At 34.2% G+C, this 13,969-nt stretch overlaps 1 protein-coding gene across 5 annotated transcripts in view; it reads left to right on the top strand.

Moving 5' to 3' along the window:
- The window catches only part of HNF4G (hepatocyte nuclear factor 4 gamma), a 120,549-nt gene that overhangs the window by 83,081 nt on the left and 23,499 nt on the right, over nucleotides 1-13,969 (top strand). For 2 of the 5 annotated variants that reach the window (XM_082719808.1, XM_082719807.1), the window contains 2 exons: nucleotides 10,406-10,590; nucleotides 13,513-13,684. In XM_082719808.1, the coding sequence (XP_082575934.1) occupies nucleotides 10,455-10,590; nucleotides 13,513-13,684 (308 nt within the window). In that variant the 5' untranslated portion in view covers nucleotides 10,406-10,454. Of the gene's footprint in view, nucleotides 1-10,226; nucleotides 10,358-10,405; nucleotides 10,591-13,512; nucleotides 13,685-13,969 lie in introns of those variants that run through there. The other 3 variants (XM_082719809.1, XM_082719811.1, XM_082719810.1) reach the window with 2 other exon arrangements.

Here is a 13,969-nt window from a genome sequence, read left to right as displayed (position 1 = left end):
TGGAAAGGCTTGGATGGAGGCACCTGACATTTCACCTCTAAACCAGCTAGTTCTGTAGACTCACCTGGCTCGCTCTTTTAACTTCACAGTAACCAGATTGAAGTTTTTGGTCCTGATTTAGAATACTGTGGAAAATTTACTGAATATGACTGAAAGCTTTCTAAGGTGAAAGGATTAATCAAAAACTGCCTGGCTCAATTGGTAGAGAATGTGACTGTTGATCTCAGGGTCATGATCTCTATGCCCACGGTGGGCATAGAATTTACTTAAAAAACACTGAGGATATAAAATTACATTTTGTAGTGGAGTACTCATTGTAATAAAAATTTGGATATGGTGAGTGCTGTGAAGTGTGTAAGCCTGATGATTCACAGACTTGTACCCCTGGGACAAATAATACATTACATGTTAATAAAAATAATTAATAAAAAATTCAAAAAAATTTGGAATTATTTTTCTAAATAGTGATGGTAATTTTAAGTGCATGAGATTCTGAAAGAAAATAGAAGAGCAGCAAGCTAAAAAATGAGCATTTATGAGGTAGATAAGGAAGAGAAAAAGAGGGAGTTGCCCCACAGGTAAAGGAGAAATCAGGATAATATAAATTTAAATAAAAACAGTTATTGTATTTGGTAAGTCGGGGTTAGATTTCAAGGGAAGCTAATGAAACTTCAGTTTCAAAGGATGTCACTTGTCTGAGCCCCTTCTGGACCCTGTCCAAGCCTTGACAGTGTGCTTCTAGAAATTTATTTCTCTTCAAGAGTTCTATCAAAACTGTATAAGCTTCAGCTCTGTGAAAAATAGATCAGATACTATATAGTTTTACTGTATAGTTTTTCTACTTGATATTAGTTTTTACTCATTTTAAAATACAGTGGTAATACCATAAAATTATTATGATGTGCTCTTAACACTTAATCAAAACAATCTTTGCCCCCAGTATTCTGATACAAATACTCATTTATTTAAATTTTACAGATATTCATTGTTTAAATTTTTCCAGAGGCCCATGTTTCTAACCTCAATTTGGTTGTTCTTTTTCATTTTCTTTTCCACAGCTGGAGGGAGAACAGTTAGAAGAAAGTATTTCTGCTATCATGATGCATATTAATCACTGAAAAGTGAAATTACCCTCATTAATGTTAGTGTAACAGTATTTACCTGAACAAACATTCCATTTACTATCATATTCCAGTATCACAGTGAAATTACTGGCTGACTTTTTAAAAAAGATTTATTTATCTATATTGGGGGCAAGGGCACAAAGGAGAGGGAGAGAAACAGTTGAGTAAACTCCAAGCTGAGCATGGACCCTGATTCTGGGCTCGACCTGAGCCAAAACCAAGGGCGAGACGCTTAACCAACTATGCCACCCAGGTGCATCAGGCTGAATTTTTTTTTTTTCTTACTAAAGATATTTAGAATTAGGTTTCTTATTTTTAGGGTTCTAGAATTGAAAGGTTATTATTTGGTTTCTTGTAGCAAATAACAAACATTAAGAGATTATATCAACAAAAATGGACAAACCTAAAAGGGAAAGGATTTATTAATACATACCAGTTGTTTCTTTACATTTAAGCCCAAATGTCTATAACAGAAACATAGTCGCATAGCTTTTTTAAAATTTAATCTAAGAAATTTATATATTTATTTAATTACATATATAATTACATAATTATATTATAATTATATTAATTATATATATAATTTAAGAAATATATATATATATACATATATATATATGAAAGACTACAAAGGACTTTGTAATTCTCAGGAAATTTTCTTTGTTTCAATGTATAATTAATATGTTACACAACCAATGAATATCTTGCTTTTTATTGCATATTGAAAATCTCAGTAACACATATACATATGTATGGTGGTTCTTCATTATTTGCAGGTTCCGTGATTGCAAATATGCCTGCTTACTACTGTATATTTCTAACCTCAAAATCAATACTCAAGGTCCATTTGCAGGCATTCTTGGATCTGCTGACTGGTGAAAAGTATGAGTTGCTCAATAGGCTTGTGCCCAGTTGAGATCATGCAAGGCAATGCTCTGCCTTCTTCTTTCAGCTCTCATACCAGTAAATGTCCTTTTCGCAACATATTTAATGCCATGGTTTTCTCATTTGTGTGTGTTTTGTTTTGTTTTGTTTGGTGATTTTGCTATTTAAAATGACTCCTAAGTGTAGTACTAAAGTACTGTCTAGTGTTCCTAATGCAAGAACTCTGAAAAATATGTTTTAGATAAGCTTCGTTCAGGCATGAGTTAATAATGCTGTTGGCTACAAGTTCAATGTTAATGAATATGAGGGGTCTTAAAACAGAAACCCACATAAACCAAGGTTGCAAATTGGCTGATAAAAATCTGGTCAGAGGCTCACAGGTACTTAACCCTCTATTTCTCCTAGGAGCAGAGGTTCTATTTCCCAATTCAGTTTTTGCAGTATTGTCCCTCTGAAATTCCTAAGAGAACACAACTGTGTAAAATAAGACAGTCACTGAAGAATCAGTGAATAGGAGGGTTTATACCTCTTTCTGTTTACCTGCAAACCAGGTAAACAGATTTACATTTTTCAGTCCAGCTTTGTGGATCCAGTGGAAAGTGGTTTTCATTATTCATCTCTTTATAAAGATATAAATTGTTATTGTTATTGCTGCTGCTGTTGTTACTATTTTTTATTATTTTGTGATTATAAGTTTATTATTTATTATTATTATTATTATTATTATTATGTGATTATAAGTTTCATGAGGGCAGGGATTTTCTTTGTTCATGTAAAAATACTCAGTGACTAGAAAAGTGCTTGGCATACAAAATGTACTTACGTGTTCAATATAAATGCTCTCCTGTCTCAAAGTTAATTATTCACATACGTATTTTGTTAGTACATTCAGTAAGTATTTGGGGAGTGTGGCAGACTCCTCATGTGACAGACAATATTCTAGGCCCTAGAGATACAATAATGAATAAAGAGTAACTTGAATGAATAGTGAATAAAGAGTAACTTACAGCTGAAAGCAGTGGTTTCTAGACTTCATTGCACATTGGAATCACTTACAAATCTTTTAAAACTCTGATACTGGGGCACCTGGGTGGCTCAGTGGATTAAAGCCTCTGCCTTCGGCTCAGGTCATGATCCCAGGGTCCTGGGATCGAGCCCCGCTTCGGGCTCTCTGTTTAGCGGGGAGCCTGCTTCCCTTCTTCTCTCTTTGCCTATCTGTGATCTCTCTCTATCAAATAAATACATAAAATATTAAAAAAAAAAACTCTGATACCTGACTCCATCCTATGTTCTGATTTAATTAACATATGATGCAACTTGGGCCTTGTGGTCTTTAAAACTTTTCCAGATGATTCTGTTGTGCAGCAAAATTTCTGAATCACTGGCCTAATGTATAAGTTAAACATTAAACAAGTACAAATTACTTACTTGAGAGCGATAATAGCCTGTTACTTTAATTTTGAAATAATAGTTTGCTAAATGCCACGAGCTTACCTGTTAATATCATTTTAATTTGGTCCTGTGTTTTTATTCCAAAAGGAACACTTCATTATGGTATATTCAAAAAATCAGTTGCTTTTTTCAAAAAGAAATCTATTTAAAAGGAGGTGAAATAAATTTAGTATAACTACCTTTATTAAATGGAGAGGCAAATATTACTTAGTTTTCTCTAAATTAAGTGTCATGTTAAGGCGCCTGGGTGCCTGGGTGGCTCAGTGGGTTAAAGCCTCTGCCTTCGGCTCAAGTCATGATCTCAGGGTCCTGGGATCGAGCCCCAAAGCAGGCTCTCTGCTCAGCAGGGAGCCTGCTTCCCTCTCTCTCTCTCTGCCTGCCTTTATGCTTACTTGTGATCTCTGTCTGTCAAATAAATAAATAAAATCTTTAAAAAAAAGAAGTCACGTTAATATGTTCTTCCTGGGTATATAAAAAAGCTTGAAAGAGGAATATTGAGCATGCATTTATGTGTGTATGGTGTGTTACTACATTTTTTGAATGAAGAAACAGTAACTTACATATTTATATAGAGGTAGGGGTGGATGGATGGATGGATGGATGGATATCTGGATGGATAGATTGGGCTCCAAGATAGTAAATTTACAGTCATAGTACATTTGTTCAAAATGTTCAAATCTAACTGCACTCAGCATAGTAAAACTGCTGCTATTTTTATTAAATATTATACCTCTTCAGAACATACTTGAAATAGGTACTGACCCAAACTGACAACTTCCTTCTCTTCATTTTGCATAATGCAGCAACTTTGGTATCAGAGTGCCACCACAATCTTGAATATTCTGACTAACTTCGCTGAGTTTGCAGTGGCGACAATGGTAATACCCATTGTAAAAAGGCAATGCAGAAATAAGTGACTGTCGAATCCTAACGTTCCTTATATCCAGACTTTTTTTATTTTCCTTACCAGTATAATCTATATTTCAGTTAATAATTTAGTACTAATCAGCTCCTTATCTCCTGAAAAGGAGAGTCTGTTTTGAATCACAAGGCAACTGACCTTGAAGGCAGGTTTAATATATGCAGATTTCTCCTATCACTTCTCCCCTGTTCCTCAGAATGTTTTCTTGGTTACATTTATGTCTGGGCTGTGCAGTACCCCTTGGTCTATCCTAACAGTAACTGATTTCATGCTAATACAGTCTCTACTCTTTAGTTTTAGGCTTTACATTTATTTATATAACTGCTTTTAAATAATCTGATCTTTTAATGAGAAAAAAGGAAATAATATGAATATTTGAGACAGTTGTGCATATTATAAAGAATAGTAACATATTTTTAAACAAATTCAGCTATTTCATAAGATGCTGTTTATCTCTGTGCAGTGTACTTAGATTTTTCTATAAAATGGCACTTTTTAGTAGTGATGGGAGTTATTTGCATTGATCAGATAAATGGTGAATCTAAAATAAAGATTTACAGTTGCTTCCTTGGGCTATAGTCATGAATTAAAGAGCAATGTAAATTGAACAGTGAGCTATGGATAATTATACTTATTCACAGAGAATTATAACAATATGTAAACAAAATCTATAGAAGCTCAGTTTAAGTGTGAAAATTTTTCATCAATTTTAGGATAGAGGTGTGTTCCAAAAATAATAATAGTGGACATTTTTTAATGTTGGGAATGACTGATTAGGCAAGTCATGTGGTCATTCCGATCATTGCATGATCATCAGAAAAAGAAGAAAGAAAAGACAAGGAGAATTGTTTTGGTTTATATAAAAATGCTATATAATCTGGACTTTAAGAAAGGATTTATGAAGCTCTTTGAAAATAGAATCCCATCATTACAGCCAGTGCCAAACTTCTTTCTTTGCACGTCAGTAATAGCAACTTGCTTTGAAGATTAAAATGTCTATTTTTGTTTGTTTTAATTTTTTAATATGCTTGTTTCCCTCATTAAAGTGTGAGAAGAGACAAAATTTCTATTTCAAGAGGAATGATAGTTAGGTCAAGACAGTGGCAGCAAGGAAAATAATGCTTTTTTTTAAATGAAGTTATTTTTGAAAAGTGAAAAGTAGCTTTGCTTTAAATGAATGCTTAATTCTCCACTTAATGGTTTCCTTACATTGAAAACTATCCATTGATGTGGATAGTTTTTATTCTTCATCTAACTTTTAGGGATCACATTTATTTAATCTTCATACTTGAAAAGGTAGAATATGGAAACAAGAGAAACTACTAATGTGCTTTTGGGGTTAATATGGTATTTTTGGTAATGAAAATTAACCTCAAAGAAATCAGATTACAGGAAAAAGTTTATTAACTCTAACTTTAAAATGAAATGTTTTAATATTGATATTAACATTCCAGATTATTTTCGTGAAAATTATTTTTCATAATTTAAAATAAAAAACCTGTTAATAAAACAAAAATACTTTTTATGAAAATTCTTTTATGAAAATAACCTTGATTTTTATTAGCCTGTTTTCTATTTTAAAACATGCTATGAAGGAATGATTAAATTAAATATGAAATACAGAACAATTTAACAGACTTAATAGTCTTACAGATAAGATAGAAATGTTTCTGCTATTATCTTGGATAGTCAATAGTGAGCTGAGTTCTTGTCTTCTTTAAACACCATATAGTTTTCATTTATGTTGCTCTAAAGAAATTTAAATAAATATTTCACATGTCGGTTTAGAAAACCATTGCTCTAAGAGAAACATTTTTCAGGAATATTAGTTATGCTTTTTAATATTGACCTTTTATCTACAACTAATAGTGTTTTTCTCTCTGGAGTGAACTGCCCTACACTGGGGCTAAGAAGGTACATCTTGGCCCACAAACCATGATAACACTAACATTTTGCTCAGCTTACAGAACATATACTACAAAGTGACCTCTGTTAAGGGAGATTTTCAGTAGGTCATAGTTTATCACATGTACTATATTTTTGGATCTAGATTAAGTTAATATAATTCTACGTTAGCAAATATATGCTACTTACTATAAATTACTATCTTAGGAATTAGCATGAATTTTTGATGTTTTTCCCAATTAAACCTTTAGAAATAAGCTTAAAAGTACTCATAAATTTATGCTGAATGTAGGGTTTAGTAAGTTCCATTTATTTAAGGATAATTATTTCTCTATCACATAGGCATAAAATTAATATAGTTCTCTTAATAACTACTTAAGCTTTTAATCTAATGTAGCCTTAATGAATTTTACCCATAAGAAGTACTTGGTAAAGCAATAATGAAAGACTCCCTGTGTGGTGTCCATCTGTCTTTTTCCCGAAAATACCTGAATTTTAATGTGAAAATATGCAAACAAATACCATAAATGTTTTATGTAGCTAAGGTTTATACAATTAAATTATATAATTTTATTTTGTTCAATTATGCTATGCACGTTTCCAAAAATCACATATCCTAAATTATGAATATTCCACAATCATTATAGCATAAAAAACACAAAAATACTAAAGAATGTGATACTTCCTCAGATTATGATGCATAATTAAAAATCCAAAAGTAACCATGACTAAAATTTTTTCTCTGTGACATTTTCTTCTTTTCCTTTTTTTTTCTTTTCTTTCACATCCATCTTGCTGTCCTTTTCCTACTTTTTTTTTAAGCAAATAAAAATATTCTCAATTTAGCCTAATTAATTTTGGAAGTAGAGAAGAGGTATTGGTCATATATGAAAGTAATTAACAAGCTATCTCATGTTAAAATCAATACAAGAAAAACTCTAATCTCCCTTTAGCCAACTCCGAGTTATCTCAGGTTTTGAACTTCCTTTTGTGGAACATACTAATTAGTTTTCAGAGTAGGTTGACTTCCTTAAGTAGTAGGCACCTTTTTTTGTTTGTACCATTAACTGTTCTATTCTACATTTTTTCTGATTACTGCTAAGGTAGATCATTTCCCCATGATTTTCTTCATAAATCTATTTTATTTTAATTTAGTAAGAACATTTAACATTTAACATCTACTTTTTAAACAAATTTTTAACTTACAGTATAATATTATTGACAGTTAGGATGCTGTATGATTATCTATAGCTTATTCCTCTTGCTTAACTGAAATTTTATACTTTTTAATTAATCACTCCCCATTTCTCCATCCTCCTGGCCCCTGGCAACCATAGTTCTTCTCATTGAATCTGTAGGTTTGACTATAGATTTCTCATTTTGGTGTAATCATGTAGTAGCTTTTTCTGTGACTGGCTTATTTTATTTAGCATAATGTTTTGAAGGTTTATCTATGGTGTAGTGTGTATCAATAGTTTATTCCTTTTTAAGGCTGAATAGTATTTCATTGTATGGCACACTTTCTCTGTCCATCCATTTGTGGACACTTATATTTTTTTCCATCTTGGCTATTGGGAAAAGTGTTGCAGTGTCCCCTGACCATCTGACCAACTGTATATAGTTATCAAAGGTCAATTGTATTTGTTATGTAGCATGGTTATGTCATTTGCTCTTCTTATTTCATCACCTTCTAGTTAAACATTGCATAATTTACTGAAGCCTGAGCATTAAAAGAGATTTTTTTTTTTTCCCAACAAAAACCTAGTGGATACTTTGGAAGTGGATAAAAGCAAGTGGATTAAAATATATAAAGTATTTTTAAAAAGTATAAAATTTTAAAAGGCTTCTGCATTTAGGTTTTACTGATAGCTTTGACTTTTTCCTCAATTAAAAAATAAAAATAGACATCAAAGGCAGTGTATGAGATTTATACAAACAAAAAATTTAGTAAGAAATCATAAGCAGTGAGTACTTACTCGAATAAGAAGTCTTGGTTAGCCAACAAAACAGCAGCATTTTATACATTTAAGTTGAAAACACTATTAAGAACGGATACACCATTTTCACAATTTTCTGTTCTAATTATTTTATTTGCTGAATGAGTTCAGTGAATTACCAATCCTGGCACTTAAGACAAGAAGTCTTCTACTGTACTTTGTAATTTATTCAAGAATATAGAACATAAAGAGTTTTCTCTTCACTGGACTGAACCTGACTGGATGCTGTGGGTGTTTCCACATCTGAGTATCATTAGGAAGACAAACTACCCACTTGAGGTGATATGCCTGCTATTTGGATCTGCTTTATCTTCTGGAAATTCTCAAGTTTTTACTCTATAGAATGAAAAAAAAATAATTTACAATAACATGGATGGGAAACAGGTTTCATCTTGAAAGCCAGCTCTGATTAATTGCTAGTGACTGCTTGAGGATCTGTGCTGGGATGAAGTGTAGCTCCTTCCCCCTTCAAGGAAAATGCCCTGGCCCAATAGTGGTGCCCCCCCCCCCCGGGGATGCAGGATGGAGTAGAACGATAAACTATGACAGCACTGTTCTTCTGAGCTATATCCACATTTTTCTTAGTGTTTTGAGTTCTGTAAAAGAATGACTCTCTACCTTTCTCTTTTCTTCTTTTCCTTCTTTTGGGACACCTTTATGGGTGACATTCCTCAGCCTTATTTAGTTACCACATAGACGAGAAAGACTGTGAGCTATGCACAATTCACTGCCTTGGTTCACACAGGAAACATGTCTGTGTTACTTCTTCACAAGTGAGAACTAATTCATGCGAACGAAAACCACGGGATTCTCTTGCTGTCCACCTCTCCAAAAATGAATAAATACAGTTAGCCTTCACTAAAGAGAATCAGTCCCTAAAATGTATCCCTCAGATACGATCCTCGCAATTAGGAGTGCTACAGAATATGAAGGCAAGTGAACTATTCAGTGATCACTGTTGAGTTAATTAGTGAATCTGATTGCTAAAATGACTCCACTATTTTCTTCTCAAATTCTTCACATTGTTTTGAGTATATTTTAAGAGGCTGGGCTTCCTATGAAAAATGTAACAATTTTCTAACATACAATATTCACAAGGTTTATGGTATTAAGAAGTTGAATAAGAACTATTACTTTGCCATAGTTTTTAACAAACATAGGAAATGAGATTCTGACTTTATAATGTAAATGTGGCTGAAATTCTTTCTTGGAAGATAAAATCAATAAATGTATTCTCAGAAGTAAAATATAATCATTGAATCCTATCTTCTAAATGTTCCCCAAATTCTAAATGTTTCTTGCCACGTGTGCGTGTAAAAGGTGTACTGTGCTATATAGATGCTAGGTATTAGAGGTTGATGATGGGAATGGATAGGTCCACACATGTTAAGGATAATTCTATTTCAGTTCAGTGCCTAGAATGTAGTAAGCATCAGAAGTAAAAAGAAATGAAAACTTACTCATGTAGCTATTTTTTATAGAATGCCTACAACGTGCTAGCAACTATAGTAGTTGTGTCCTTGGGAAGTTTACAAACATTCAAGGGACACAGATTCCTAAGTAGATAGTTAAGGAGAATATGTCCAGCCGTATTAGGGTTATGTCCAGGCTACTACTGTAATTTATCACAAATCCTTGTCATTTCAAATTATAGATGTTTTACCCCAACATAAACAAAGTTAGCTCTATTGTACAGTAAGAAAAATGGAAATTGTTAAGTGCTTATGTTAAGTGTTAACTTACAGTCTAGGCATCAGATTTATAACAGTAAAATCCCATTTTTTAGAACATGTGGTATGTGATTTCAGCCCCTTGCATGGCATAAATCATGTTACAAATACTTGAAACCCGAGAGATTCTCTTTTCTATTTTTAACTACTTAATGACATCATTTATTGTCTACTGGGAATCAATTTAGGAAATCATATTCGTCCACTAAGCACTTCAGATAAGGTGATTCCATGAAGCATTCCAAGATTATCACAAGGAATTGCTTTCGTATGCCATAAAAGAGAAAGAAGTGAGCAGAATATGGCCTGCAGAGGAGTTTACAGTTTTACAGCTCCTCCCACGTAAGTCACTGTTAACAGTAACAGTTAACTTTGGATTATCACTCACAGATTGAAAGCCCAGCAGCCATCACACACGCTGGCCTGTGGTGGCACTTGTATGTGTGTTTCTAAGTCAATGATGAGGGTATCAGAACCGATACTGGACATGGAGATGGCAAATTACAGTGAAGTATTGGACCCAACTTACACAACTTTGGAGTTTGAAACTATGCAGATTCTGTATAATTCCAATGGTGAGTCCTCATCTACTTGTAGACATAAAGGAAAGCAGGTATAATGGGAGGGGTAAGAACGGAGCTTCCCAGGTGGTCGCTCTGTATCTCCTTGCTGAAGAATCCAGGGCTTGGCTTTTAAGACTATGTATCTGCATTTCCTCACAAAATTTAAGTTAATACTGTTATGGCTCATTTATGTTGAGTCTTTAAAAGTCTAGTTTCGCGTAACAAAGTGACCTCAGAATTCTGTCATAGGCCAGTTAAGGTAAAAAGAACAGTTTCAGAAGTTACTTTATTTACTGTAAATCCCAGTGGTAAGTAACGTTGGCAGACTGGCTGTGAAGTACATTTTCTATGCGGTATTTAAAATGACATACAGAACGCTGGAGGCTTTTACTGGTTGCCTCCTCCTGTCGTTTCACTTCTCAATGGCTGTTGATGAGAAACTTCATTTAAAATTACTCTAAGTTTTGCACTGAACCCAGTATGAAAGGAAATAAAGGCTTATATTATAACTTTACTACTTGACAAGCTAATGTTTAGCCTCACAAATCTCTTGGTATTTATGTACTGTAACTTTTTAACTTCAAATAAGGCATGGATTGCTTAGAGTTCAGGTCTTTATATAATATAGTTTATTGTTGACTTTGTATTTAGGTTTTTCCCAAGTAAATGTCTTGTCCAAGATTACTTATAATTGTTAGAACACCTCAAATCTAGTAATTATGTATACTTTGAAAAATGTGTGTGTGTGTGTGTGTGTGTGTGTGTGTGTGTGTGTGGTATAGTTCGGGATTGAGAATGTATCTTCTACTCAGGATAGGGCAAGGTTCTGCTATGCTCTTCAGTTTTACAACTGCTAATCTCATTATATTTATAATAAACAACAGCTTATTAGTGGGAAGATTTTTTTAATCCTTAGAAGATAAATTCTGAAATTTTAGCATGAAGAGAATTAAAAGAAACCCTTAGTGCAAATCTTGGGAAATCACCATTTTTATTCCTTAGGTTTAGATTTGATTAAAGATATTTAATAGTATATTTGTCTCCAGAGAATCATGATTTTTTAAAAGACTGTGTATTACTAAATAAGGACAGATTTAGCATAAATATGTAACACAACTGACTTTTGCGTTGTCTACCTTGTTTTGTAATAATGTTGTTAACAATATGTAAGTTTGACTTTAAACTGGAAGCTAGAGCTGAATTTTTTTCCCGTTTCCATAAATCTAGAATATAATCAATCCTAACACTTCTGTCTTATTTCTAAACCAATTTTGTTTATGTTACCAAAAAGAAAAATTCCTCACGTTAAACTCCATAACATCACATGATTAACCCTTAAACATACTCTCATTAAGGTTTTCCTTGACGAAATTATATATGGTAATGTCTGTCAGAAGTATTAGTAAGCAGAATATATGTGTTTTCACAGAATATAATTGACACACGACAGACTTTAATTTTATCTTTTGTTATATTCAAGATATGATGAGTTGTTATGTTAGAATTTAGACAGATCTAAGTTCTCTAACATCATGAAGTTTATATGCTGTAGGGAAAGGGGGTGGTAAATGAACAGACTAGTACATAATTTTTAAGAATGAAGTAGTTATTAAAAAAAAATAATTAGGGTTCTAGATTCTCCTTGGAGGGCAGATGAAGGAGGACTCTTAGATGTGTTCAGAGAATAGTTCATAGACAGAGACTGGAGCAGAAATCAGACCACCAGTTCAAAAACATCCTTGAGGAAGAACTTTCCTTCGAGGCAGGAGTAGCAAAGGTGAAGATTCAGAGATGGAAGCTGCCAACTCGAAGGAGGTTAAAAAGGCGACATTGTTGAAGAGTGAACAGGATGGAAAGTAGTACCAAGTAATGGAGTCAGAGAGGTGGGAGGGGGCTTTGACACACAAGGCTTTAAAGCAAGCCTGAGATGCACAGGCTTTATTCTGTTTCTGAGGGTTAGGGACAGAAGACTAATAATGATGTGAATTTCTTGTTCCAAGAGCACTTTGGGGTAATAAACAGTAGGGGAGCAAGGGTGGAAACAGAAAAATTAGATAAGAGCCTATTGCAGTAATGTAGGGGAAAGAGTATAGTCGATTGGGTAAGGGTGAGCATGGTAAAAGGGTGAAAAGTTGTGAATTCGATATGTATTTCAAATATGGACTTAGATTAGATATGAACAATGATGGGGAGAATCCAATGAAGACCACCAGGTTATTGGCCCAAGGTACTGGATGGAACCATTGACTGAATGACAGGGAAGACTGAAGGAAGAACAAATTTGAGGGGGAAAATAGAAGAGTTGTGTTTTGGGACATTAATTGGCAATTCCTATTAAACTTTTTTTTTTTTTAAAGATTATTTATTTATTTATTTATTTGACAGACGGAGATCATAAGTAGGCAGAGGCAGGCAAAGAGAGAGGGAGAAGCAGGCTCTCTGCTGAGCAGAGAGCTGGGTATGGGGTTCGATCCCAGGATCCTGGGACCATGACCTGAGCCAAAGGCAGAGGCTTAACCCTCTGAGCCACCCAGATGCCCCTCCTATTAAACTTTAAAGTGAAGTAGTTAAAAAGGTATTTGGGCATTTCAGACTGATACCCACAGATGACATCAGGGCTAGAGAGAAAATCTGGGGATTTTTCTCTCATATACATATTATTTAACATCATGGGACCAAATGGGTTTTCCCTAGGAAAGAGTATATTTGGGGGGACTTAGACCTATGGTGTCCCGAAGTTTAATCTCCAGAAATATGTGAGGGAAGACTGGAATGGAGACTGGCAGAAGTGGCCAGTGGTTAAAAGGAGAGCACTAGTGTGCTCCAAGAGGTCAAGGAAATGGACTGTTTTGAGCCTGTGAATAATTAGTAGGGTAATATAAATAAGAAATACTTAGTATTAACTTGAAGGCTACTCTGCTTTTTCTTTAACAGATAGCTCTGCTCCAGAGACAACAAGTATGAATACCACAGACAATGGTGTCAACTGCCTATGTGCCATATGTGGGGACCGAGCAACAGGAAAGCATTACGGAGCATCAAGCTGTGATGGGTGTAAGGGCTTCTTCAGACGCAGCATACGCAAGAGTCATGTTTATTCCTGCAGGTACTTGAGATGCTCCTTTTGAGAAAGTTATCTTTAGAGGCATTTCAAAATGGCGTGCAAGAAGTAAGGGATAAAATCAGGGCTTTTGGAGCACCCGTGTGGTTTAGTCAGTTAGCATCTGACTCTTAATTTCAGCTCAGGTCGTGATCTTGGGGTCTTGAGATTGTGCTCAGAGTCCAGCTCCCCACCCAGCATGGAGTCTGCTTATGTCTCTCCCTCTCCCCCTTCCCTCACTTATTCTCTTGTTCTCTCGCTCGCTCGCTCTCTCAAATAAATAAATAAATA

This window comes from Mustela nivalis (assembly GCF_964662115.1).
Source record: "Mustela nivalis genome assembly, chromosome: 2".
NCBI lineage: Eukaryota > Metazoa > Chordata > Mammalia > Carnivora > Mustelidae > Mustela > Mustela nivalis.
Note: the sequence above shows the minus strand (reverse complement) of the source record. Positions and strands in the feature narration are given on the sequence as shown.